Consider the following 27,500-nt stretch of genomic DNA (forward strand, 5'->3'; position numbering starts at 1 on the left):
CGACCCCAGTGCATAACTGGTACTTAATTTATCGACCCTGAAAGGACGAAAGGCAAAGTCGACCTCGGCGGAATTTGAACTCACAACATAACGCAGACGAAATACCGCTAAGCATTTCGCCAGGCGTGCTAACGTTTCTGCCAGCTCACCGCCTTATGTAAGATAACCATTACCTGATGTAGCTTTCCCAAGATGGCTGGATGAGATTTTGCTATCATTTTATAGCAGATTCAACATAAAAGAGCCAAATAAAAGACCCACAAATGTAGCTTGGTCTAGAGTCTATGCTGTTGATGCTCCAGACCAATCTTCTTTCGGTAGACACATGACCAAAGACAATCCAGCTGGAATAATCTCTTCTGTTGGTTCCCATTATGCAATGTGTCCATCATTTCCTAAAAAGGTTAGGCTTCATTTGAGAGAAATCTGACAGCCATTTCTAGCAGTTATAGTGACTACAAAGAGCTCCTTCATTGTTACAGTTAGTCTAATGTAATAGTGTACTGTAGAAGTGTAAACTGATGCTTGGAGCTTTCTTGATATGGCCTCCACTGATTATTCTATCACGTTTCAACAGTGCTACTCTCATCAAGAAGAGGAGCTCAGGTGATGTGAAACCTGCATCCTAGATTTCAATCTACTTTCAAACAGATTCACCTGCATTGCTGATGTTTAGGATAAATATTTCGCTGTAACAACATTCCACCCGACTCAGCTACCCTTTCAAAATAAAACATCCTTGTTCCAACTCAAAATCCAAACTTATATAGAGTTATCTAAACGTTCACAAATCAAGCATTTTATTTATTCTGCTTTAAAAACGTTTCACCACAACCGAAAAGCAAAGATGTAGAAGAGGGAAAACAGTCACTCTGCTCAATGCAATGACTTAATGGGAGGAAAATTATTTTCTGCATATACAAGCCATTTGGGGGAAGAGTAAGTTTGAATGCAAATCACTTCAGTGCTGCAACAGGCCATCTCTCGAGTAATGCAACATTAAATAGCGGGTGGGTGGGTGGGGGGGATAATATCATAGATATAACGAAGTTGGACGTCGTCGCTCCCATGATCGATTTTGTGAAACACCTATATATATATTTTATATATATACTTTTATATATATATATATAAGAATGAATGTTTTTATATATAATGAACGTGAAATACAGGAAGGGACGAACACGGAACACAGACAAATCATTCGAAGCCTTCAATCTTCAGTCAGACACCGAATCATCATAGCAAATTTCGGCTGTTCAATTCTGATATTTGCTCCAACTCGGCCAGCCCCAAGAAAAAAAACTAAGCTGTAAGCATTAGATTTCTTGGTAGAAGACAGGAATGTGAACGCACAAGACGGATGTAAATACAAGAGACGAAAACGAAATTGAAAACAGTAATGAATAAACAAAATATATAACGGTGGTTGTCATACGACTTTAGACCAAATGAGACAGAAACAAACAACAACATAGCAGCTGGCGTAGAAATAATACCGTTTACCGGTGCGGGCGGGGACACATGTTGGTCGAGATACGATGGCCAACAGAATGGTTAAGAAAGCAGGTTGCAGGAGAGAGAGAAGAGAGACAGAGAGAGGAATCAAAGAGGGTGGAACAACAGACCAAGAGGGTGGAAGGCAGGGACAGAATCAGTGACCAAGAGAAAAAGGAGAAAGAAGGAAAAGGGAGGAGGATGGGAGGAAGAGGGGAGGAGGATGGGAGGAAGAGGGGGAAGAAGAATCGGAGGGCGCCAAAATAGTTTGGTGAAGAAGCAATGGCGGGTAGGAAAGACAGTGTGTATAGAAGTCGTTGCAGGGTTTAAAATTGGAAAAACCAACGGGGGGGAGCACGTAACGCCGCAATAATATAAGAATGAATGTTTTATAGTGTGTGTGTGTGTGTGTGTGTGTGTGTGTATATATATATATGTGTGTATGGGTGGGTATATATATATATATATATAATATATATATATATATATATATATACATGTATGTGTTTGTGTATCTACATATGTGTGTGTGTGTGTGTATATATCATAATTTATATATATATTTATATATACATACATATATATGTATATCTTTACTCTTTTACTTGTTTCAGCCATTTGACTGGGGTCATGCTGGAGCACTGCCTTTAGTTGAGCAAATTGCCCCCGGGACTTATTTTTTGTAAGCCTAGTACTTAATCTATCGGTCTCTTATACTGAACCGCTAAGTTACGGGGACGTAAACGCACCAGCATCATTTGTCAAGTGATGTTGGGAGGGGGGGGCAAACACAGACACAAACGTGCATACATACACACACACACATATATATATATATACATGCACACACACACACACAAATATACAATGGGCTTCTTTCAGTTTCCATCTACAAAATCCACTCACAAGGCTTTGGTTGGCCTGAGGCTATAGTAGAAGACACTTGCCCAAGGTGCCACGCAGTGGGACTGAACCAACCTGGAACCATGTGATTCGTAAACAAGCTACTTACCACACAGCCACTCCTATGCCTATATATATATATATATATATATATATATATACATATATCATAATTTTGAAATATCTATAAAACCATCAAAAGCTTGTTTATTTTTTGTTTTTTTTTATTTATTATTAGTGTTGCTTAATATGTTTTGTCAAAATTGATGTTTCTTTCCAGATATCATGAGTAAAAGGTAATTTAAACTCATTAAAATGACAGATCTATCTGACTTTCAAAGAGGTCAGATTGTTGGTGCTCATATGGCAGGCACTAGCATAGCAAAAACAGCCAAAATGTTTGGTGTATCAAGAAGTACTACCTTGAAAGTAATGACAGCCTTTGAGAAAGAGGGAAAAAAACCTCCTTGTCGAAACAAAACTCTGGAAGAAAACCAAAACTTTCAGATAGGGACCATCAGACTCTTACATGAATTGTTAGAAAGGATCACAAAAGTACAGCTCCCAAAATTACTGCAGAGCTTAATGACCACCTAGAGAACCCAGTTTCCACAAAAACTGTTCGCCGGGAGCTGCACAAAGCTAGAATTCACGAGAGGGCTGCAAGCAGAAAACCACTACTTTCAAAAGCAAACGTTGCAAAGCGTTTAGAGTGGAGTAAAAACCTACAGAATTGGTCCCTAGAGAAGTTGAAGAATGTTATTTTCTCGGACGAGTCATCTTTTACTTCCTTTCCATCCACTGGCCAAGTATATGCATGGAGACCACCAAAAGAAGCATTTGACCGAAAATGCCTTCTTCCAACTGTGGAGATCTGTGATGATCTGGGGGGATCTATATCTTGGAAATCCACTGGGCCAGTAGTTTCCCTTCATGGCAGAATCAATAGCCAAGATTATTTCAGCATTTTATCTGATCACATTCATCCTATGGTTGCGGAACTGTTTCCGGAGGGAAACACAATCTTTTAGGATGATAATGCACCAACACACACAGCTACAGTTGTTACTGAATGGCACGAGGAACATTCTAGTGAAGTTGAACATCTTATCTGGCCACCACAGTGCCCAGATTTCAATATTATTGAACATACAGTTCTATATTTAAGAGATGAGGAATTATGCACATTATTTACATTATTCAAAATTTCCCCAAGACACCTGATGAAGGCTGGAGGGTATATCAGCTGAAACGTTATGTTAACAACAAACAAGATGAGGACAAATATCCGTCAAATGTAAATAATTATCGAACATTTATGATGCATTTTACAAAAACAAGAAATGAGTCGATATCCACTACTTTTGCATCATTGGCGTAGCTGGTGACTGGACTCTCCTACCTTTCACAAGAGATGACACAGGTAGTAGTTTCCCATATATTTGTACTTTGGTTGGATGACGCTTCCATGAGAGATTTTGAGCTCTCATAAGAATCCTGCACAAATGATTTAGGAACGGAAAGCTGAGTTGCTTCCATTGTTTGCCAAGGCATTTTCCAGTATTTCTCTTGTTATTACTACTGGGTCATGTTTTTCTCCTCCTCCTCCTCATCATCATCATTATCATGGCTTCTAATATTTCTTGTTATTAATATTTCAATGTTGTTATTAATTTCATATGATTTTCTTATACAGGCCAGTCCAGCTATAATATTTTGTGTACTGAATTTAAATCAATAAATATCAATGCAACGGGAGCTGATTGGATGTCTATGGGTATCGGAGACATTTTTAAGAGCTTCTATGAAATTTGTATAGATACAAAGAAGAATGGACACATGCCAAATATCTCTTTAACAAATTTGAAGCTTAAAAACACATTTATTGTGTCTAAAGTTGGATGTGTGCAAACATAAATATGTGTATATATATATATATATATGTGTGTGTGTGTGTGTGTGTGTGTGTGTGTGTGTGTATGTGTGTGTGTGTGAGTGTGTGTATAGGGTGTGTGTGTGTGTGTGTTGAGTGTGTGTATAGGGTGTGTGTGTGTGTGTGTAAAGGGTGTGGTGAATAAACTGTAGTCTAAATTACACAAAAATGAAAATTACCCTGACATCTCGTTTTAACATATATTCACCAAAATTACTTTAAAATATCTTGAAATACTAAAGAGTAAATTTATTCAACAAAATTGCCATTGGCTTCAACCACGGCCTCCAGACGACTTTGGAATCTCCTGCAACACTTCTGGAATGGTCTTCTTGTTTAAGTTGGTGAATGCTGTCGTAATCCTTGCCTTTAATTCATCTTTGGAATTATAAGGTGTTTTGTTGGTCTCTCACTCAACTGTACCTCACACATAATAATCAAAGGGTTTGCAGTCTGGCGAGTTAGGTGGCCAGATGTTAGGGTTGATGTCGTCGTAGAAATTGTCTGACAACCATGACTGGGTTCTCCTGTTTGTGTGGCATGGTGCAGAGTCCTGTTGCCAGAAATAGGGTCTTCCAGCTGCCACCCTCTTGACCCAGGGCAGCATCACCTCCTCCAGGCACTTGATGTTGACCCCCGTATTGAGTCTGAAGCTATGTGGGAAGATGAAAGGAGACATAATCTCACCATCACTAGTGATCACTCCAAACATCATGATGTTGACTGGATGTTTGATTTTTTATCATTCTTGGTACATGCCCTCAGATTGTTCAAGTCCTCAGACTGACCCCAAAACACTCTGAAATGTTCCAATTAGAGCTTCTGGCTCAAATGCCAAACAGTACAGTATGTCATTTCCAAATTTCTGGCAGAGTGAATAGTGTCACGGTGCTGCTTTTCTCACAGACAGTTCCAAACTGACTTTACTAAACTATATAGTCAACAAAATTAAAGACAAACAATGCACAAACACAAAAGAAAAAAATAAAATGGTGACAATTTACCCACCACACCCTGTATTATATATATATGTTATATATATATATATATGAAACAATAATAAATCTCTGAACGAGATATAAACAGTAACCGCTCGACAACGTAAGGTGTATTAGCCATCTGAATGTGGGTAGCCACTGGGGGTGGGGTGATCGCCTGGGGCTAAAAGCATCAGTAACACCCCACCCCCAGTGGCTAGCCACATTCAGATGGCTAATACACCTTACGTTGTCGAGCGGTTACTGTTTATATCTCGTTCAGAGATTTATATTGTTTTATATAATATATATATATATTATATTAATATATGATTATATGATATATATATAGTATAAATATATAATATAGTTATATATGAATATATATATATAATATTATAGTAAATTCATGTGAGTCATCTAAGAGATCATAAGTCAGGGAAGAGATGCATTCATATATCTGTTAGTAGAGTGGTTAGATCATCTTAAAAGTAGAGTATTAAATATCTGTCACGTAAAGAGGAGAATGGAGTGTTAGGTAACAATCCGATTATATTCCCTTCCATATCAGCTATCTCTGATGAGCGTAAAGTTATATAATCGGATTGTTACCTAACATTCCATTGTATTCTTTACAGGAAACTGATTGGTAAGATCAGTTGTGATGGATATTTAATACTATAGATTTTTGGATAATATATATATATTATATATATATATATCATCATCATCATCATCGTCAGCTGTGGTTAAGCAAACCATCCGTTCGTGTCCGTTGCCAGCCCCGCCTGGCCCCCGTGTCGGTGGCACATAAAAGTACCATCCGTTCGTGTCCGTTGCCAGCCTCGCCTGGCCCCCGTGCCGGTGACACGTAAAAGCACCATCTGTTTGTGTCCGTTGCCAGCCTCACCTGGCCCCCGTGCCAGTGACACGTAAAAGCACCATTCATTCGTGGCCGTTGCCAGCTCTGTCTGGCCCTCGTGTTGGTGGCATGTAAAAGCACCATCCGTTCGTGTCCGTTGCCAGCCCCGCCTGGCCCCCGTGCCGGTGACATGTAAAAGCACCATCCATTCATGGCCGTTGCCAGCTCTGTCTGGCCCCCGTGTCGGTGGCACGTAAAAGCACCATCCATTCGTGTCCGTTGCCAGCCTCGCCTGGCCCCCGTGCCGGTGACATGTAAAAGCACCATCCATTCGTGGCTGTTTGCCAACTCTGTCTGGCCTCCGTGTCGGTGGCACGTAAAAGCACCATCCGTTCGTGTCCGTTGCCAGCCTCGCCTGGCCCCCGTGCCGGTGACACGTAAAAGCACCATCCGTTCGTGGCCGTTTGCCAGGTCTGGCCCCCGTGTCGGTGGCATGTAAAAGCACCATCTGTTCGTGTCCGTTGCCAGCATCGCCTGGCCCCATGCCGGTGACACGTAAAAGCTCCATCCGTTCGTGGCCGTTTGCCAGCTCTGTCTGGCACCTGTGCGGGTGGCACGTAAAAAGCACCCACTACACTCACGGAGTGGTTGGCGTTAGGAAGGGCATCCAGCTGTAGAAACACAGCCAGATCTGACTGGGCCTGACGAAGCCTTCCAGCTTCACAGACCCCAGTTGAACCGTCCAACCCATGCTAGCATGGAAAGCGAACGCTAAATGATGATGATGTTGATGATGATATATATATATATATATATATATACTGTTAATACTTTGCATGTACCACATCCTCGCGTTGTTTTTTTCTTGTCCTTTTTCCCCGTTTTTTGGATTAATTATATATCTCACTCCCTCTCAACATATATATCATCATCATGGTTATTGTTTAACGTCCGTTTTCCATGCTAGCATAGGTTGGAAAGTTCAACTGGGGTCTGGAAATCCAGGAGGCTGCACCAGGCTCCAGTCTGATCTGGCAGTGTATCTACAGCTGGATGCCCTTCCTAATGCCAACCATTCCGAGAGTGTAGTGGGTGATTTTACGTGCTACCAGCACAGGAGCCAGAGGAGGCTGACATCGACCACGATCAGATGGTGCTTTTTATGTGCCACCAGCACAAAAGCCAGTCAAAGTGGCACTGGCATCAGCCGCATACATAGAGAGAGAGAGTGAGAAGGAGAGAGAAAGAGACAGACAGACAGATTGATAAATAAATGCATATGCCTTATGGGAAAGGCATGCATAGGAAATCACATCTTCAGGTGGATGAGAGGTTCCAGTCACAGTAACCAAGTTTAAGTGCCTAAGGGGTATAAGGCTGGAGGGGGAAGGGCACGCAATACTGCTTCCTGTCTCACCTTCTCTCTCTCTCTCAGATATTCACATTCAATTCAGGCATATTTATAGCTTGTATTTCTAGTTTTCGTGTCTGAGGCTAAGTTTGCTGGTGCAGTCTGCCCTTATGAGGGTCATACATGGATTGCATCTTTAGTATGACATCATGTATTGCCAAGTGCTGAAGCACAGGTCAGATAAAGGAGTGGTGTGCCAGGTTTGGGGCCCATGTTCTCACATACAAAACACCTAGTACAATCATGGATTAGCATTAAGAAGGGCATCCAGTCACAGAAACCAAAGCAGACACAGAATCTGGTCTATATATTGTGTATATATTCACAATAGGTGCAGGTATGGCTGTGTGGTTTGAAGTTTGCTTCTCAACAACTTGGTGCCAGTTTCAGTTTTACTGCATGGTACCTTGGGCAAGCGTTTCCCACCTTATCAAAGCCTTGTCAGTGGAAGAGTAGATTTGGTAGATGGAAACTGAAATAAGTCCACTGCATGCATGTGTATATATGCATGTATGTGCGTGTGTGTTTCTGTGTGCGTATATGTATATATGTGTGTGCGGGTTTGTGTCTATGTTTGTCCCTCACCACCATGTGATAACCATTGTTTGTGTATTTATGTCCAGCATAACTTAGTAGTTTGTCAAAAGAGACTGACAGAGTAAGTACCAGGTTTTTAAAACAAACAACTTCTTCAAGATCGTACCCCAGCATGGCCACAGTTTAATGAATGAAACAAGTAAAAGATATAAAGGATATATATATATATATATATATATATAATAATAAATATATATATATATATTAATATATATATAATATATATAATATATATATGAATATATATATATAATATAAATATTTATAATATATATATAATATATAATATATATATAATATATATATTAATATATATAATATATAAATATAAATAAATATATATATATATATATATATATAATATATATAAATATTTATAATTATTTATAAATATATATATATATATATAATATATATAATAAAATAATATATATATATATATATAATATATATATATATTAATATATATGTGTGTGTGTGTGTGTGTGTATTTGTGGCAAGGGCCAAAGTTTTAGTTCATTGCCATTCTCTATTGTAAATGAATGGTTGTGCTCCATTATACTCGTTCTACACAGAGTTGATAGACAAACCATAAAGAGTGCTCTTTACATATTCTTTCCACAATAAAGAAAAATATGTCATCACCATTATTTATGCCTCGTCTTGTATAAGAATGGAAGGATGGATGGATGGATGTATAAAAATATAAATTAGTCAGCAGGGGAAGAACTGGCCCTGATGTTCCAAAGCCACTGAAACTTGTAAACGACACTGTGAGGGCACCACTAACGAGTTGAGTTTTACTACTCAAGTCTCAAGTGATCCGTTCACCAAAACAATCTGATTCTCTCTGGCAATGTTTTGAAGGCGATTCTTCTTTTTGCCTACCTCCAAAACAAGTGTTTCAACAATGTTTGTTATGAGACACACAACACTGTCTTTGTGACATGGATAGATTGCTTTGCCTGATACAAAACCTGAACATTAAAAGAGGAATACAATTATATTTCTTTTAGTTTTGCAGTTTAAAAATTTCTCTAAAGCAAAGATTTTTTAGGAAAAAAAAACTAATAAACATAAGTGAATAAATTTTTAAAATACTTTTTTTATCATCAATTTATCATTATTATTATTATTATTATTATCATCATCTAATAATAAAAAATAAAATTGTTTAAAATAATGAAATTATCGACGCAATAATTCGATAAATGATGAGTATTCAGTAGTGGAAAGTTGGAAACTCCACTTCATCGAATAAAATTAATTAAATCATCTAAAACACATGATCAACAACAAGACAAGCAGCAGTAGCTTAAAGCTAAACCAAAATACTGCTGCTGCTGCTGCCACTGCTGCTACCATCGCTGCAGTTGTTGTTTTGATATTGATTTCTTTATCAGGCTCTTTCATTTAGTCACATTTTTTTTTGTCTTTCTTCTTGATTGTTTTCTTTGTTTTTTTTTTTATTTTTTTTCTGAGGCAGAGAGTTACCTTTAGAAATTGGATATTAAATATTGACTTTATTCTGATGAATTAAAGATGCTTATTTTACTGGCCCAGAGAGGAATGAAATATAAAGAGGAATCCAAGAAGATTTGAGCCACTCCAGAAATGATTTACCATGCTAAACACAGTGGAATATAGTAGACTTCTGCAATCATCCAACTCTGCTTGTTTACCTAACATTGTCTGATCAATTATCATTACTAACAGTATTGTTGAAGAATTAAAAGCAATTCGATGACTGGCATCTGTGCAAGTAGGGTGCCAAGAGCACCATCCGAGCGTGATCGTTGCCAGAGCAGCCAACTGGCTTCCGTACCCATGGCATGTTAAAGGGCACCATTCGAGCGTGATCATTACCAATGTCACTTCACTGACACCTGTGCTGGTGGCACGTGTAAAAAGATTCGAGCGAGGTCATTGTTAGTGCTGCCTGACTGGCCCCCATGCAGGTGGCATGTAAAAAGCACCCACTACACTCTCGGAGTGGTTGGCGTTAGGAAGAGCATCCAGCTGTAGAAACTCTGCCAGATCAAGATTGGAGCCTGGTGCAGCCATCTGGCTCGCTAGCACTCAGTCAAAATCGTCCAACCCATGCTAACATGGAAGGCGGACATTAAACGATGATGATGATGATGATTTCATTATGGCCCTTAACATTCAAATTTCAGATCCCATTCAGTTGGTAAAATACCAGTCATGTATTTAAGTTTATATGTTCTCTTATACTCTTCTGACAATCTTATAAACTGTCCTGGTTTTTGTTCACAAAACTGACTTTTTTTATTGTGGAGTGTTTGTGTGTGTAGGGGGTCTGAACCTTTAAAGAATAACTTCCCTGTTGCTTTAGCTGGTTTAGGGGCCATGAAGCTGTCATCTATTTTCATCAATGGGACAAATCCTCTTGTATTCCATTATGAATAATTTCACTACCAATGTCATTAAACAGAGTTAGTATATTGAAGGAGATGATCAGCTAATGTGGTCATCATTGCCTTACCCTTGCATAATAAAATGACCACCACAACGAGTACAACTCTCACAATCACCACTGCTACATTATATCCTGACAGTCATATACAGAAAAGATCTTTGTAAACATCACATCAGCAAAGCCTACACCACCGCCCCATTAATGATCATCTTCATCTACTTTACACAAGAAACACTATTGTCCTGATTACTACAAACAGGCCTGTCCACAAACACCACTACACAACACACCACACACACACATACACACACACACACAGATGCATGAGAGGTTATATTATTTAATTTAATTGATTAATTAATTGGCATGAAACAATTCTTATCCCCTTAAACAACAGCAGAACTGGTAGTAGTAGCAGCTGTCCTTTATATGCCATCATCCAGAACCACCCACCCCTAGCTATTCCTACCCCCACATCTCCCTCTCTCTCTCTCACTCTCTCTCTCTCTCTCTCCAGTATTGACTTTTGCAACAATATTACACATCACCATCATCAGGCAGCAATTAGATATGTCACTAAAATTAAAGCAGACTCATTACTACAATACCAGTTAGCTAATGTTAGTAGGTTAATAATTTGGCTTAATTTCACCCACAAAACACAGAGTAACACAGACAATTAATCTCAACCACTGAATGAGATAGAGAGAGGGGGGAGACAGACAGACAGACAGACAGAAGAGAGAAAGAGAAAGAGTGGAAAAGAATATACAAGCACACACACTCCTTTACACAATAAAAAAGAAGCTTTGAGATATAAATTGCTGCAGAAAATAAACAAATAAATGAACCCTGGGCTTGGCCAATTCCTACCCAATGAGCAAATGCAAGGGGCACCATAGGGAGGAGAATCCTGTATCATGTTTACACATGTCCTAATAATGCCTCGCTTAAATTTAATTTCTTTGTCTGTGTGTTTTAAGCTTAGATTCTTGCTTCCTTATTTCCTGTGCAAGTAGCATCTTAAAAACAAAAAAGGCATTTCACCATTGCTATGTGCATCAACTAACCTGTTAGCAATTATTCTGCACAAATAATGTTTAGATATGTTGATGCATTCATATAAAAATATTGTTAGTATATGGAAAGTGATGCTAAAAACAAACTGGAAATTGACTCCCTAGGCAACTTAATCAGCTGTTTCAGTTTTGCACAAGTAACATGATCAAAACCACATCACTGGCTTCTATAAGCAGTGCAGTTACTATCATATCTAGAATTTGTTACTTTATTAAGGGGCTAAGTAATATATATGTATATATATGGAGGTGCAATGGCCCAGTGGTTAGAGCAGCAGACTCACGGTCGGAGGATCGCGGTTTCGATTCCCAGACCGGGCTTTGTGAGTGTTTATTGAGCGATAACACCTAAAGCTCCAACGAGGCTCTGGCAGGGATTGGTGGCAAACCCTGCTGTACTCTTTCGCCACAACTTTCTCACACTCTTTCTTCTGTTGGCCAGCTCGCTTAGCCAGCGGGGTGGCATCATTCGAAGGCTAAAAAACAATGCGAATGCATTGTGACCAGCGATGTGTAACAACATCTGATAGCTTGGTCGGTCACAGGTGATCACGGTGATATATATATATTATGCATTAATAATTTGGGTATTATACCACCAGTATATTGGATATGATCCCTTAGTGGGTTGGGTCCATAACCCCTAACTTACTTAGTGGTATATATATTTATACATATATATATATATATATATCGTCCAACCCATATTAGCATGGAAAGCAGATGTTAAACGATGATGATGATATATATATAGTTATGGTATATTCTGTAAAGAACAGAGCAGAGTACTGTATAAAGCTCATCCACTTTCAGATTCCACCCAGTGCTATCCAGTACAGCAGCATCGTACATACTTCCAGGTTTGTGTTTGGACATTTGTCATGTGTGAATCGATAACTGAAAACAATTTGGAGGAAACAAAAAGGACATTTGGACATTTATTTCTTTTTCAATTATATACATGCATATATGTATGTAGCGCTGTGATCTCTAGCACACACCAAAAATCCCTAAAATGTCCAATGTCATTCCCTGCATATCTGGTTTTTATATCAGAGTGACCTTCTCCTAGAGACATGCTTCAAAAGAAGCTGAAGGGTGCCTCACTCCCAGGGGTCTTTCAGCACACTGGACATCATCCCGGAATTTCTGCGTACTCGTGCTATTGCTAGATAACCGTTAAGCCTGCACTAGGTTCATGCATGCATGTGTGTGTATGTATGCATGTGTCTTTCTATCTACCTACCTACCTACCTATATATCTATCTATCTATCTACCTACCTACCTATCTATATATCTACCTATCTATCTATCTATATCTATCTGTCTGTATGTATGTATGTGTGTGTGTATATATATATATATATAATATATATTATATAATATATATAATTTATATATATATATATATATATATTATATATATATATATATATATTTATATATATTATATATATATTTATATATATATAATATATATATATTATATTTATATATATATATATATATATATTATAATATATATATTTATATATATATATATATATATATTTATATATATATATATTTATATATATATATAATATATTTAATTTATAATATATATATTTTAATTATATATATATATTTATATATATATATATATTTATATATATATATATTATAGATATTTATATATATATATTTATATATATTATATATATTTATATATATATATATTTATATATATTTATATATATAATATTATATATATATATATATATATATATATTTATATATATATATATTTATAAGGCTCCTCTAAAATATTACCCACCAAAGCATAATATCAATAGAATATCTTCTCAAATGTGAATGAAGAAGACCTATAATACATTTTATTCCATTGTAATTAAAGAACTTGGAGTAGAAAATAAAATAAATGGCAATAAAATATACTCCAGTTGCAATCATTGTCAATGTGTTGAGATTTGTTTGAAAGTTTGAATTAAGATATACCCATAGTTTATCTGGCTTCAATTTTTCTAAATAAGAATGGTTTTCTCTCCAAATTTAGTTATCATCCATGAGACAGCAGATATTTTGAAATTATATTTCTTCTGCCTCATTTCACTCACTCACCATGATTGATGCATGGAAAATGGGGAAGTTGGCAAATTCATTCTCAGAAGAAATTTTTATCTACATGTATACCTTTAGATATTTCCATTAAAATTGAACTTATATTAAATTTTTCTAAATTTATGAGTTAGCAAAATGTAAAAAGTAAAATTTAAAATATACTACATACAAAAATCTCCATATCAATAAAGAAAATCTAATGGCTCATCATTTAATTATACAAAATCTTTCCACCACACCAAACATATCCAAAATGCATTATTCATTCCCACTTTTCTGTGGTGGCAATACTTACCTTCAGAAGAAATTTCCAATAAATTATTACTGCATTACACAATGCCATAACCTGAAATCTATTTCGCTTCACATAAATCTTTCAATGTGTTCTTTGCTGTAAAACTCAAGCCTTTAAAAAATTTATCTAATTACTAGATTTTATTTAAAATAGCTTTCGCTATTAATTAGCTTATGACATCATTGTCTCCTTGCTGAGTTTTGGCTTCAGACAAAGAATAATCATTTACTTTGCATTACTTACACTGAGCAGGTTAAATCAACTCTTGTCTCATTTCCTGCAGAAAACCCCCTTCCATTGAATCCCTAATAGCCACACATTAGCCTTGTATGATCCCTATGAAAACAAACCGTCTCTTGGAGACTATCAATTACAAAAGAAGAAACAAGTTATCCTTCTCTCACACACATATATACACACACATGCGTTTATACACACATATGTAAATATTACATTAAGTATAATGTGTGTGTGTGTGTATATATATATATATATATATATATATCAAATGGAAATTGTAGTTAAGATACCCATGCGGTGACACGTAAAAAGTACCGTCCGAACGTGGCAGATACCAGCACCGCTTGACTGGAGTCTGTGTCGGTAACATGTAAAAGCACCAACCAATCATAGCTGTTTGTCCGTCTGCTCTGGCCCCTGTGCCAGTGGCATGTAAAAAACACCCACTACACTCATGGAGTGGTTGGCATTAGGAAGGGCATCCAGCTGTAGAAACATTGCCAAATCAGACTGGAGCCTGGTGCAGCCTCCATGGCTTACCAGACCCCAGTCGAACTGTCCAACCCATGCTAGCATGGAAAACGGACGTTAAATAATGATGATGATGATGATATATATATATATATATACAGGGTGTAATGGGTAAATTGTCACCATTTTATATTTTATATATAAATATATACAGGGATGCAATGACGAATGGCCAAGACCTTTGGCAAAATGCTGTGTTTCAGAAGGGAGAGCTCTGAAGACAAGTGGCATCATAGTTGTGGCAGACATTCGTGTCATGCAACTGGTGCCCATTCCAGTGACATGTAAAAAGGCACCCATTACACTCTCAGGGTGGTTGGTGTTAGGAAGGGCATTCAACTGTAGAAACTATGCAAAATCAGACTGGCAGCTGATGCAGTCCCCCAGCTTCCCATCCCAGGTCAAACCATCCAACCCATGCCAGCATAGACAAACAGATGCTAAATGATGACGATGATGATGATATATGTACATACATATGTATAAACATACATATACACACATACATATACACACACTTATATGTATAGTAAATCCCAAAAAGAAGAACAAACACAAAACAAAACCAACAACGTGAGGATGTGGTACATGTAAAGTATATACACACACAAAGTATTTTTGCAAATTAAATTTAAATGTTGAAATGAATCTAACAGTTTTTGTGTATTTCTTAAATGGCTTATAAACACCTTCCATGCTGCAATTGTTTATATATATACATATATATTGTACCGTTGGCAATTTTTTTTCCCTCCGTCTTCCCTTCTTTGGATCTTTCCTTTTCCTATGTTTCTGATGAAGAGCTCCGCTTGAAACGTTAAAACCTCCTTCTTTCCAATAAAACTATACTTGTTCCACGTCCTCGCATTGTTGTGTTTTCTCCTTGTATTTTCGTGTTTGGATTAACTACATATATATAATATATATATATATATATTATATATATTATATATATATATCTATATATATATCTATATATATGCGTATATATATATATAATATATATATATATATCTATATATATATATATATATAATATATATATATATATCTATATATATGCGTATATATATATATATATATATCTATATATATGCGTATATATATATATATATATATATATATGCGTATATATATATATATATATATATATATATATATATATATATATATATATGCGTATATATATATATATATATATATATATGCGTATATAAATATATATACATATATAATATATATCTATAGATTAAAATATATCAATGTAAGTGTATTTTTTCAATGTTTACAAATAACAGGGAAAAAACAAATAAATAGTTAACAGGGTAGAAAAAATCCACTCAAGTACCAAGGATATAAGAGCCTACTTATAAAGATCGAAAGTTCAGGTTTTGGTGAAATGATTTTGTAAACATAGATAAATAAATAAATGGAGTTAAGCACAAGTGTTATTCAAATCTTTTTGCTTCCGACATATGTTTCAAAGAAAACACTGGTATTATTCCAGAAGGAATAAAATGATGTAAAACAATGCAATCTTCTCATCAGGAAAGAAAGAAACCAAACACAGTGTTTTCTTTCAAATATATTTTGGAAATAAAAAGATTTGAATAACACAACGTTTAACTCCATTTATATCTATAACATAAAATCCATTCTGTCTGTCTGTGTGTCTTCTAGGATTTCGGGCAGCCTCTATCTGATTGCGCTCAAATTTGACATGTAGATACCGATGGTATCAGAGTGTGTATAAGTCTTGAAAAAAATTACAAAAATCGATTCCAGGTGAGAATGTAATTGATAAAGCCGTCGGAACGTGCATTTGTATGCGCAAGTACATCAGCTGTTGCGATCAAGACTATACGTACACGAGAAAAATGCACATGCCGTTTGCGCATCAAAAGCCAGATGGCTTGAAATAATGCCACAAATTGCAGTATATTTTAAGAGACCAAAAAAGTAAGATGCAAAAGAGATATTTTCTTCAAACTTGGCAGGAAGGAAGGAAAGACTTTGATTTCTCAAGAAGTCTTTTTTTTTTGCCTTAACTTCGTTTAACAAAACCAAAAATTTTATTGAAATAAAGGCATGCTTAATTATTTTTTAATGAAAAGAAAACACTGATTGCTTTTTATTCAGAAGATATGATTCAGCACTGTCCATTGGATGGGGTGGGGGTTGCTTGTATATATTGACATTAGCAAAGGAGATATACTACTAGCCATAGATGAAGTGGACACAAACTCAACTGCTGGTCCTGGTGGTTTCCCAGCAATCCTCCTCAAAGCGTGTAAGCATGTCCTGGCAAAACCCCTCCAGATTCTCTTCCTGAGCTTTCTTGCAAATTGCAAACAAGCAAGCAGATACCAAAAACTCTAGGCCTATCTCTCTGACTTCACACATCAGCAAAGTAATGGAATGGATAGTCAGAGGAAAACTAATTGCATTCTTTCAAGAACATAACTTGCTGAGTGATACCCAGCATGGTTTTCGACCAGGTAGGAGCTGCCTGACCCAGCTCTTACAACATTATGACTGGGTGTTGAGGCAGTTACTCAACAAATCAAATGTGGACGTAATATACCTTGATTTTGCAAAAGCTTTTGACAAGGTGGATCATGGTATGATATGCCACAAACTGTGTGATCTTCGCATAGCTGGAAAACTTGTAAAGTGGTTACCTGACTTTCTGAAAGATAGGAATTAGGCAGTAGTAACTAATGGAGCCACCTCTATGAACACACAAATAGTGAGTAGTGTTCCACAGGGCACTGTCTTGGGACCACTGCTTTTTGTAGTGGCCCTCTCAGATATGCCCTCAAGTGCCCGGAAAGCCACCCTTGTAAGCTATGTAGACGATATGAAAGTCTTGCAGAAAATACAGAACCCAGCGATGTTGCACACCTGCAGCAGGAGTTGGATTCAATTTACAGATGGGCTGAGGATAATAATATGCAGTTTAATGCTGAAAAATTCCAAGCCCTGTGCTACCAGCATCCAAAACTGAATATGAAACTTACAGGGTACACTGGTCCACAGGGAATTTCAATCCCAGAACCTAAATCAGTGAGGGACCTGGGTATCGACATGAGTGATGATACCTCTTTCCAAGTATACATTACCAGGATGGTGACAAAGTGCAGACGACTGGCTGGATGGATCCTAAGAACATTCAGAACCAGAGATAAGGAAACCACTTTGGTCCTCTGGGGGACATTCGTCCTCAGCCGCCTGGATTACTGCTCACAGCTATGGTCACCTACCAGTGTGAAATTAACAGCAGACCTTGAAGCAATCCAGAGAAGATTCACAAAGAAGATCGTCTCTTTGCAACAGCTAAGCTACTGGGAAAGGTTGAAACAGCTAAGACTCAACTCCCTGGAGAGAAGACAGGAGAGGTATGCAGTAATATATGTCTGGAAGATCCTGGAAGGAATTGTGCCAAATTTTGGCATTGAAAGCTACACTAATGCCTGAATGGGATGACTCAGCATAGTGCCAAAGATCCCAGCAACACCATTGTGCTTCAGAACCAGTTACTGCAACAGCCTGGGTTTTAGGGGCCCACAGCTTTTTAATATTCTCCCAAAGAGCTTGAGGAACCTGCACAAAGTAGATGTAGGTGTTTTTAAATCAAAACTGGACCTCTTCCTGTCGAGAGTCCCAGATGAACCTACCTCACAGCAAGAGATGCAAATGAGGGTAGCTACATCAAACTCCATTCTACACCAAGTGCCACATGTTAGAGGAGGCTGTCACTAATAACAGTGTAGCAAAATGGTGGTATATCAGCATGACCACAGCTCTGAGCTGAAACTAGAGAGAAAAAAATATATATATATATAAAATGTACGATATATATATATATATATATATATATATATATATATATATATATATATATCGTGAAGTATATTTGCCACCTAAATGATGCTAACCCTTAAGGGTTGATGCTTCTGTAGCTTGTAGCCTCAGGAAGACATCTCCTCCACCTGGCTATTTACACACTATCTGTGCCCTTTCACTATTTGCAAAGGAAGTCATCCATCCCATCTCCATCCTGACTTGATACACATGGACCCGAGTTTCTGGGTATTGACCCATCATCAGCATGTGACAACCACCGGTTGGTGATGGGAAATGATTCTCAATGCAAATAGATATATACTTTTTCTTGTGATGGAAAGTCACTGATCTCGAAAAAGTGGAAACAAGCAATATTAAATCTCTGAGCATCAACCTTTAAGGTTTAGCTCCTGGGCAATCTAAAAGAAGGTATAATATGCCCTATTCATAACAGCAGAAGCAGAGCAGATGCTAAAACCACAGGCCTATCTCTCTGACTTCACACATCAGCAATGTCATGGAATGAACAGTCCTATGGAAACTAATTGCATTCCTTGAAAAGAATGACTTGCTGACTGACACCCAACATCTTTTCTGACCAGGTGGAAGCTGCCTGACACAGCTCTTGTATCATTATGACTGGGTGCTGAAGCAGCTGCTCAACAACTCAAATGTGGACATGATATACTGCGGCTTTGCAAAAGTCTTTGACAAAGTCAACCATGGTATGATTTGTCACAAGCTGCGTGATCTTGGCATAGTTGGAAAACTTGGAGAATGGCTGTATGACTTTCTAAAAGGTAGAAATCAGGTAGTGGTGATCGATGGGGGCTATCTCTGAGGAAACACAAATAATGTTTGGTGTTCCACAGGGTGCTATCCTGGGACTGTTACTATTCATAATGGCCCTCTCTGACAAGCCCTCAGATGCTCATGTAGTCACCCTTGCTAGCAAGGCAGACAATACAAAAGTCACTCAGAGGATACAAAACCCTGGAGATGACATGAATCTGCAATGTGAGTTAAATGCAATATACAGGTGACTGAGGAAAATAACATGCAGTTCAATGTTGGAAAATTCCAAACCCTGCACTACCAACACACGAAGCTCAATGTAAAGCAAATAGGATACACCGGCCCAGGAGGGATTGCAATCCCTGAATCAAAACCAGTGCAAAACCTGGGCATCAATACATAACTAACTTAGCAATAAAATGCAGATGCTGGGACAGATGGATCCTTCAAACTTTCAAATTGAGAGAAAAGGAAACCATAATTGTCCTCTGGAGAATTTTTATTCTAAGCCGTCTGGATTACTGCTCCCAACTGTGATCACCAAACTGTAAATTTAATGATGGAACTTGAGGCGATCGAGCAAAGTTATGAAAGAGTTAATACTCTACTCCCCGAAGTGAAGGTGGGAAAGATATACAGTTATATATATATATATATGGAAAATCCTAGAAAAAACTTGCACCAGACTTTGGCATTGTCAGTTACATAAACGGCAGGATGGGGTGCCTCTGCATAGCATGAAAAATCCCAACATTGTCCTCAAGATGCAGGTCCAGATATTGCAGCAGCTTGGGTGTCAATGGCCCACAACTCTTCAATATCCTCCCAAAAAGCCTGAGAGACCTGCATGGCATGGATGTAGGTCTTTTCAAAACAAAAACTGGATCTCTTTCAGTCAAGAGTTCCAGATGACCCCTATCTCAAGGCAAGAAGCAAAGATGAGGACAGCAACATCAAACTCCCTCATCCACCAATTTTCATATATCAGAGGAGATTTAGGGAAAGTGTAGCAAAATGAACAGCAGTGCCCTGGGCATGGACACAGTCCTTGGACTGAAACTAAGAAAAAAAATTAAATATATATACATGTGTAAATAAACATACACACACACACGCATGCACACACACATGCACACACACACACACACACATTCATGCAGCAGAAATTACAAAGTAACTCAAGGGCTGTTTTCTGCATGTGATAAATGCCAATACATGAAACTCTTGACCTACGAGTTATTTCATAACTTCTGTTGATTAAGAATAACATGTGTGTGTATGTGCGTGTCTCTGTGCCTATACATACATATATATACATATATACATGTATATACACCCACATACTTTCTTACACATAATGTAAATAATAAAAGATGCAGAAATCAAGGATTAGTATTTTTATGCTTCATAATAATAACATACACGCGTTTCTTCAAGCCAATTGACTTGCTTCCTCGGTGATATCAAATACAAGGCAGAGTTTGTTGCATGCCCTTATAAGGTCAAGTCATGCACGTTGTAGGTATGCAAGTTTCTCTAGCAGAATAGAGGGTGACAGGGAGGTAAGGTAACCAGATGGTGCAAAGATTGTGGACATGAAGCAGAAGGGGAGAAAGTAGGGATTGAAACTCTCACACCCATTTCTCTAGGCAGAGCCATACACCATCATCATCAATGCCAGCACTTTGACCATTTCCACCTTCAGCCTCCATTCCTCTGTTCACCAAGCAAAGATATGAAGATTCCCATGAAAAAGGAGAAATTTTGGCAAAAGTGGCAATTTATAGAAATGCAGAATCTTACGTCAGTTTTTTTTTTTCTTTTGTCTTAGACAATCTTTTTCTTCAGAATGTATGATACAAGCAATATCAGCAGCAACAACAACAATAATATTCAGCAAGAAACATTTTAAATGGCATCCATAGCAGTAATTGCACCAAAATTCCAGACAATTCAGAAACAGATTTGAATTTCCATGATTTCTTTTTAATTAAGTTGACGAGGTTTGTATAAGTCTTATTAAAATACTTCACATAGTTTATTTCCTTACACCTATACATGCACACACACACAAAATGTGTGTGTGTGAGAGAGAAAGAGAGTGCATGTGTGTATGTGTGTGTGTGAAGGCGCATGGCTCAGTGGTTAGAGCGTCGAGCTTACGATCATGAGGTTGTGAGCTCGAATCCCGGACCAGTCTGCGTGTTGTGTTCTTGAGCAAGACACTTTATTTCACGTTGCTCCAGTTCACTCAGGTGTAGAAATGAGTTGCGACATCACAGGTGCCAAACTGTATCAGCCTTTGCCTTCCTTGTGGATTACATCAGTGGTATGGTGAGGGGAGGCCGGTATGCATGGGCGACTGCTGGTCTTCCATAAAAACAACCTTGCCCAGACTTGTGCCTCGGAGGGTAACTTTCTAGGTGCAATCACATGGTGTGTCATGACTGAAGGGGGTCTCGTATATATATATATATATATATATATATATATATTGACAACGTCAATACAAGTATATATATATCTATATATGTCAACAAGTACACAAGTTACTCAGTTTCATTTAATGGCTTTTCTTGTAGCTCGCAATCGGAAGGCATCAGGCCAGTCTAAGCCGAGACTTTGTGCAGTTTCTATTCATTTTCAAAACTGCAAGTTTCTTGGGCAATGTGTTATTTTCTTTTTTCTTTATCATCTACATGAATGAATGTGATAGAGTACTTATCAAATAGAGTACTCACACTTTTCTATGCTGAGACTCTCCATAAATTATATCTAGATGAAGACATTTTAACTTCAAAGAGCTTAACCCAGAAATTACTGAAGGGGACAACAGACAGAGAGCAATATATTCCTCTGAGTAGCAGCTGTATTGACAAGCACTTCAGCTACTCCTATTCATACGAGAAGAATAGGTTCTGTCAAACCAGTTGGACCAACACATTGTATGGCAAGTTAAATATATGAGCTGTTAATTAAGGGACATAGTAAACGTATTAATGAATTTATGCATCACTTGGTATATATGAACGCTATTAATTAACCTTACAACAATAATCTCAACAGTAATCATGTCTTTGAATATCAAAACAGTGTTGTGTGTGTGTGTGTGTGTGTGTGTATTTATATTCCTTTTGTTTTACAAATGAAAGAAAGAAAAGTGAACTAAATGCATAGAAACTGAGTTTGTAGAATATCTTATCTCAAGAGGAATTGAAAAACTTGCAGGATTGTGCCAATGCAGTTACCAAACTCTTGAACAATCTCTTAACTTGACTGAAATGTCTTCAGACCCTGAATCACTCCTATAACAATTACAATTAATAGAATATTAGAACATTTCACACACACACACAGACACACACACACACACAGATAAAATAAGAAAGACAATAAATGAGCCAAGAGCAAAGCGGAGTTCTTCTGCAGCAAATATACATTTTTCAGCTGGGAAAATGTGTTGAATTTTTCCCTTTCTTTTCTAGCATATAGATGGAGCCCTTGGAGGAGATGATAATAATATGCTGGTAGAGCGTTATGCTTGGGTGGGAAACAGGTAATATGTTAAAAGGGAACATTAGCAAGGTGCATATAAGTTGAAAAGAAATAAGACAATAGATAAATGGGGAATATGTATAAATAACAAAAAGCAAGAAAAAAAACCTCTTTGGGGCAAAGCAAAAGATTTTTTGGAATGGATAAAACATTGCAAGAGATAGGATTTCTCTGAGGCTTCAGTTTGTTGACAGGTAGAGAGGGGATTCACTGACACAAACACATACACACACACTAATAATAATGATAATAATAATAATAATAATAATAATAATAATAATAATGATAATAATGATGATAATAATAAGTACCAGGCAGCGGCTCTCATGGCTCCTGATCTTAACTGATTGGAAGTGTTGTCATGTACGTTGTTTTGTGTTGGTATAAAAGATGGGCTACAGCAAATATTCTGCTCAATACCACAGATTTGCTTGTCAGTTGTTTGAACATAACCAGTTGAGCATGTCCCTTAGTGGCTGACAATATGTGCATCTCTGATCACGAGTAGAAGTAGTGGGGGAGCATCATAGCCATGTGTTGAGAAGGATTCTTTGGGGCTTGAATGATTCACCTCTGGAAACATGGGTGTTTCATTCAACATCCTCAAACAACCCCTAATCAGGAACCTTTAGAGTGGGATGGGTTACCCAACCAGAAGAAAATTCTAACTGGGCCCCACCTGCAAGGTCATGCGCTGTTTATCTTGATATGAGATCACCACGTCGCGCACATATGGTTGTGATGCATGTGCCTGGTGTACCCTTATCAGATGGGTAGTCATGATGGGTATATTGGGCTCCGTATATTTTACCCCAGTGTCACTTTGATGGCATGAACTGCTCTCTCACTCAATAATAATAATAATAATGATGATGATGAAAGTGACAGATTCGGCACTATTTCAATATATACTTGTATTGATGTTGTTACAAAGTACTTGTGTAATATTGTCATTCTTACAAAAGGTTAAATCACTGAACAGACATGGTTTGTGGGGTCAACCGCGTCCTCCACTTCATTTTTTTGTTAATCACTCATTCTCATTTAATTGTATATATTTTAATTGTTTGTTTATTCATACGTTTCATCTCATTCGATACCCTGACCCCAACGTTTGTTTTGTCTGTCCCCATATTGTCCCCTCTTTTTCTCAACCTTATGGTGAATAAAGAAATACTCTGCCAAAAAACACAACATCCACATTATGTATTCTGGCTACAAAAGTAATTACAACATTTAAAAAAAAAAAAGAATGTTTTCTCCAGAAAGAAATTTCTACTTAATTTATAATTCTTTTCTTAACATAGCAAAATATTTTGAGTCCTCTTACAACTGTGTATTGAAAATCTAAGACTAAGAATGTATTGAATACCATAGAATTGGTTTGGGTCTCCTTTCGGTTAAACAATCAGTCCGCTTTGGCCTAATTCGACCCCAGGACTTATTCTTTGTAAGCCTAGTACTTATTACATTGGTCAATTTTTGCTGAACCACTAAGTTACGGGGACGTAAACACACCAGCATCGGTTGTCAAGCGATGTTGGGGGGACAAACATAGACACACAAACCCACATATATATATACATATATACGACGGGCTTCTTTCAGTTTCCGTCTACCAAATCCACTCACAAGGCTTTGGTCAGCCCGAGGCTATAGTAGAAGACACTTGCCCAAGGTGCTATGCAGTGGGAATGAACCCAGAACCATGTGGTTGGTAAGCACGCTACTTACCACACAGCCACTCCTGTGCCTGTCTTTTAAAAAAAACAATACAAATTTAATTACCGACTACTATGAAACATGCACGTCAGCATTCATAGTATTTTAAGGTTTTAATTTTAATTAAAATAAGAACTAAACTACTTGCTAATTATTAGTTTTGTTAATAACTACCATGCTTAAGCTTGCAAAATATAACATAGGAGGAAACTAAATTCAAATTTTATGCATGAATGTTTAAGATTGTAGGTAACTGCCAAGATTTTGAAAGTGCTTGTTGTTTTCTATATTTTATTAAAAGTTGAGAAATTAAAGTAAATTAAAAGTTGAGAACTGGGGTCGATGTAATCGAATGTCCCCTTCCCCCAAAAGGATTATTATTAGTACTATCATTATCAAGTGAGAGAGCAGTGCATACCATCAAAGTGATACTGGGGTAAAATATACAGGGCCCAATATACCCATCATGACTACCTGTCTGATAAGGGTGCACCAGGCACATGCACCCAAACCATATGTACATGCTATGGTGATTTCATATCAAGATAAGCAATGGGACCCATTTAGAATTTTCTCCAGGTCACTTAGCCCATCCAACTCAAAAGGTCCATGAATAAGGGCTGTTTAAGGATGCTGAATGAAACACCCTGTATATTGGGCCCTGTATATTTTACCCCAGTATCACTTTGATGGTATGCACTGCTCTCTCATTTGATAGTCCTCTGTTACTAACATAATTCTGAACTCTACAGAAAGCATGATTGAAGGGAATACTTTGATATTTCGTCACGAGAGAAAGAAGTTGTGACTTTCAAACCTGATAATCCATAGTGATAAGAATTTTGCAGAAAGTGTATGGAGAGGTGTGTATGAGCTGCACACGAGTGTCCGAGTGGTTCCAATGTTTCTAAGATGGCTGAAAAAACGTTGATAATGACAAAACGTTCTGGGAGACTTGCAACCAGTAGAACTGAGAAAAACATTGCAGATGTGCATGCAGCTGTGAAGGGAAATCACAGAATCACAGAATCAGATTAGTTATGGTTCACTGAAGATTTGGGTACGAGACATGTGTCTGCCAAGTTTGAGCCAAAACTGCTTTCAGCTGACCAAAAAGACACTCAGGTTTTAGTTGCACCAGATCTCTTAGATTGTATCAAGAACAATGAAAACCTTTTGAAAACTTTGCATAGGCCTCTGAGCAGGTATTGCCTAGCTTTTGGCAAAATTTGATGCAAATTCTCTGCCCAACTTTCTCTGTGATGGTTAATGCAATGATCACACACTACACACGTTCCTTCAAAGTACTGCTGTAATTAGCAGAAGTGAGCTAGAACGTTAAAATTTAGTGCACATGCACAGCAGAGGTTAAGGTCAATTTGTGCCAACTGAATTTATGCTGTATGCTTTAGCTTTGTTACTCTGGCATCAGTCCAGGTATTTATTGATAAGACAACATATACCTCATAAATTATCACTTTTCATTTTTTTTTATATCAAAAGTCTCTTGCTTTATGCCAGAGACTTGCTGCTGACCCTTAAATATATAAGAAACATACCCCTACAAAATGGATTATAACTGTCTGTATTTCAAATGGCTACCTAATGACCCTCTCACACTACAAGTGTTCCACTTTGAAGGCACCATCTCGAAACAAGTGATGCTTCAAAATCTAAGAGAATATTCCATCTTAATTTTATCCTTTATTGTTGATTAGAAAAAAACTGTTCCTACTGTTGTGTATGCATTTATCAGCCAATATCAAACACACTACATTTGCGTCAATGATCCCCAGACAACAACATGGAAAAGGGGAACAGAAGGGATTTAGTTGGGAAAGTAACGAAAAAAGCAACAAGAAAAAGTCAAAGTCTCACATACCAGCAATGCTTTTCCTTTGTATCCGTCGTCATGCGAACCATGCATGCTGGCATGCCGGGAGAAGTATGGCCCTACCCTCAATCGACGTCCAATCCGTTCAAGTAAGCGGTTCTGTTTTGGACGACCAGATCGGTCAAGGTAGAAGCGCCACTCCAGTCTGTGCACATACAAATTTGGAATGATCATTTTCCGCTTGAAATGCATCCTATGTTTACTCTCGAGGATCGGATGACCTCTGGTTTCCAAGGCAACAGTAAGGTTCGATGGAAAGACGATGACAACAGCGCCATCTGGGAGGTATGTGACTTTAGTCTGGACTGCACCTATTGATTTATAACAATAATATATGGTTAGTAAAACAATGAAAGAATATAAATGAAAAAAAAGTCATAGAATCAGATACTAACTTACACACACACACACACACATTTGCGCATTTTTCAATGTATATTCAAGTAGGAACTGAAATTGCATAATAATTGTCATTATCTCACAAAATAATAATAATAATAATAATAATAATAATAATAATAATAATAAATCCCAGTTACATACATATGCTATATATATATCATATATATGTATTATGTCTTATGTATATATCATATATATATATATACATATATATATATATATGATATACATATAAACGTATATAGATATATTATTTACATGCATCACATATATGTTTGTGATCTATTGAATGGTTTATTATAAACATATTAAATGAACATATTAAAACCTTTTTCATCAACCAAACAATCAATAAATCAAAGAATTAAACAAAGAAAATTAGGAAAGAAAAGTTTCGAA

At 37.2% G+C, this 27,500-nt stretch overlaps 1 protein-coding gene and 1 long non-coding RNA gene across 10 annotated transcripts in view; one reads left to right on the forward strand and one right to left on the reverse strand.

The window, feature by feature from the left end:
* The window catches only part of LOC118764378, a 32,771-nt gene extending 30,850 nt beyond the window's left edge, over window positions 1-1,921 (forward strand). The window contains exon 3 of the long non-coding RNA XR_005000213.1: window positions 1,893-1,921. This is a non-coding gene — a long non-coding RNA (uncharacterized LOC118764378). The remainder of the gene's footprint in view (window positions 1-1,892) is intronic.
* Window positions 1-27,500, reverse strand: part of LOC115214302 (teneurin-m) — a 517,371-nt gene that overhangs the window by 21,912 nt on the left and 467,959 nt on the right. For 8 of the 9 annotated variants that reach the window (XM_029783461.2, XM_029783465.2, XM_036505137.1 and 5 more), the window contains one exon: window positions 26,688-27,010. In XM_029783461.2, coding sequence (XP_029639321.1) covers window positions 26,688-27,010 — 323 coding nt within the window. The remainder of the gene's footprint in view (window positions 1-26,687; window positions 27,011-27,500) is intronic. The other variant, XM_029783463.2, reaches the window with a different exon arrangement.

Source organism: Octopus sinensis, linkage group LG7, assembly GCF_006345805.1.
Source record: "Octopus sinensis linkage group LG7, ASM634580v1, whole genome shotgun sequence".
Classification (NCBI taxonomy): domain Eukaryota; kingdom Metazoa; phylum Mollusca; class Cephalopoda; order Octopoda; family Octopodidae; genus Octopus; species Octopus sinensis.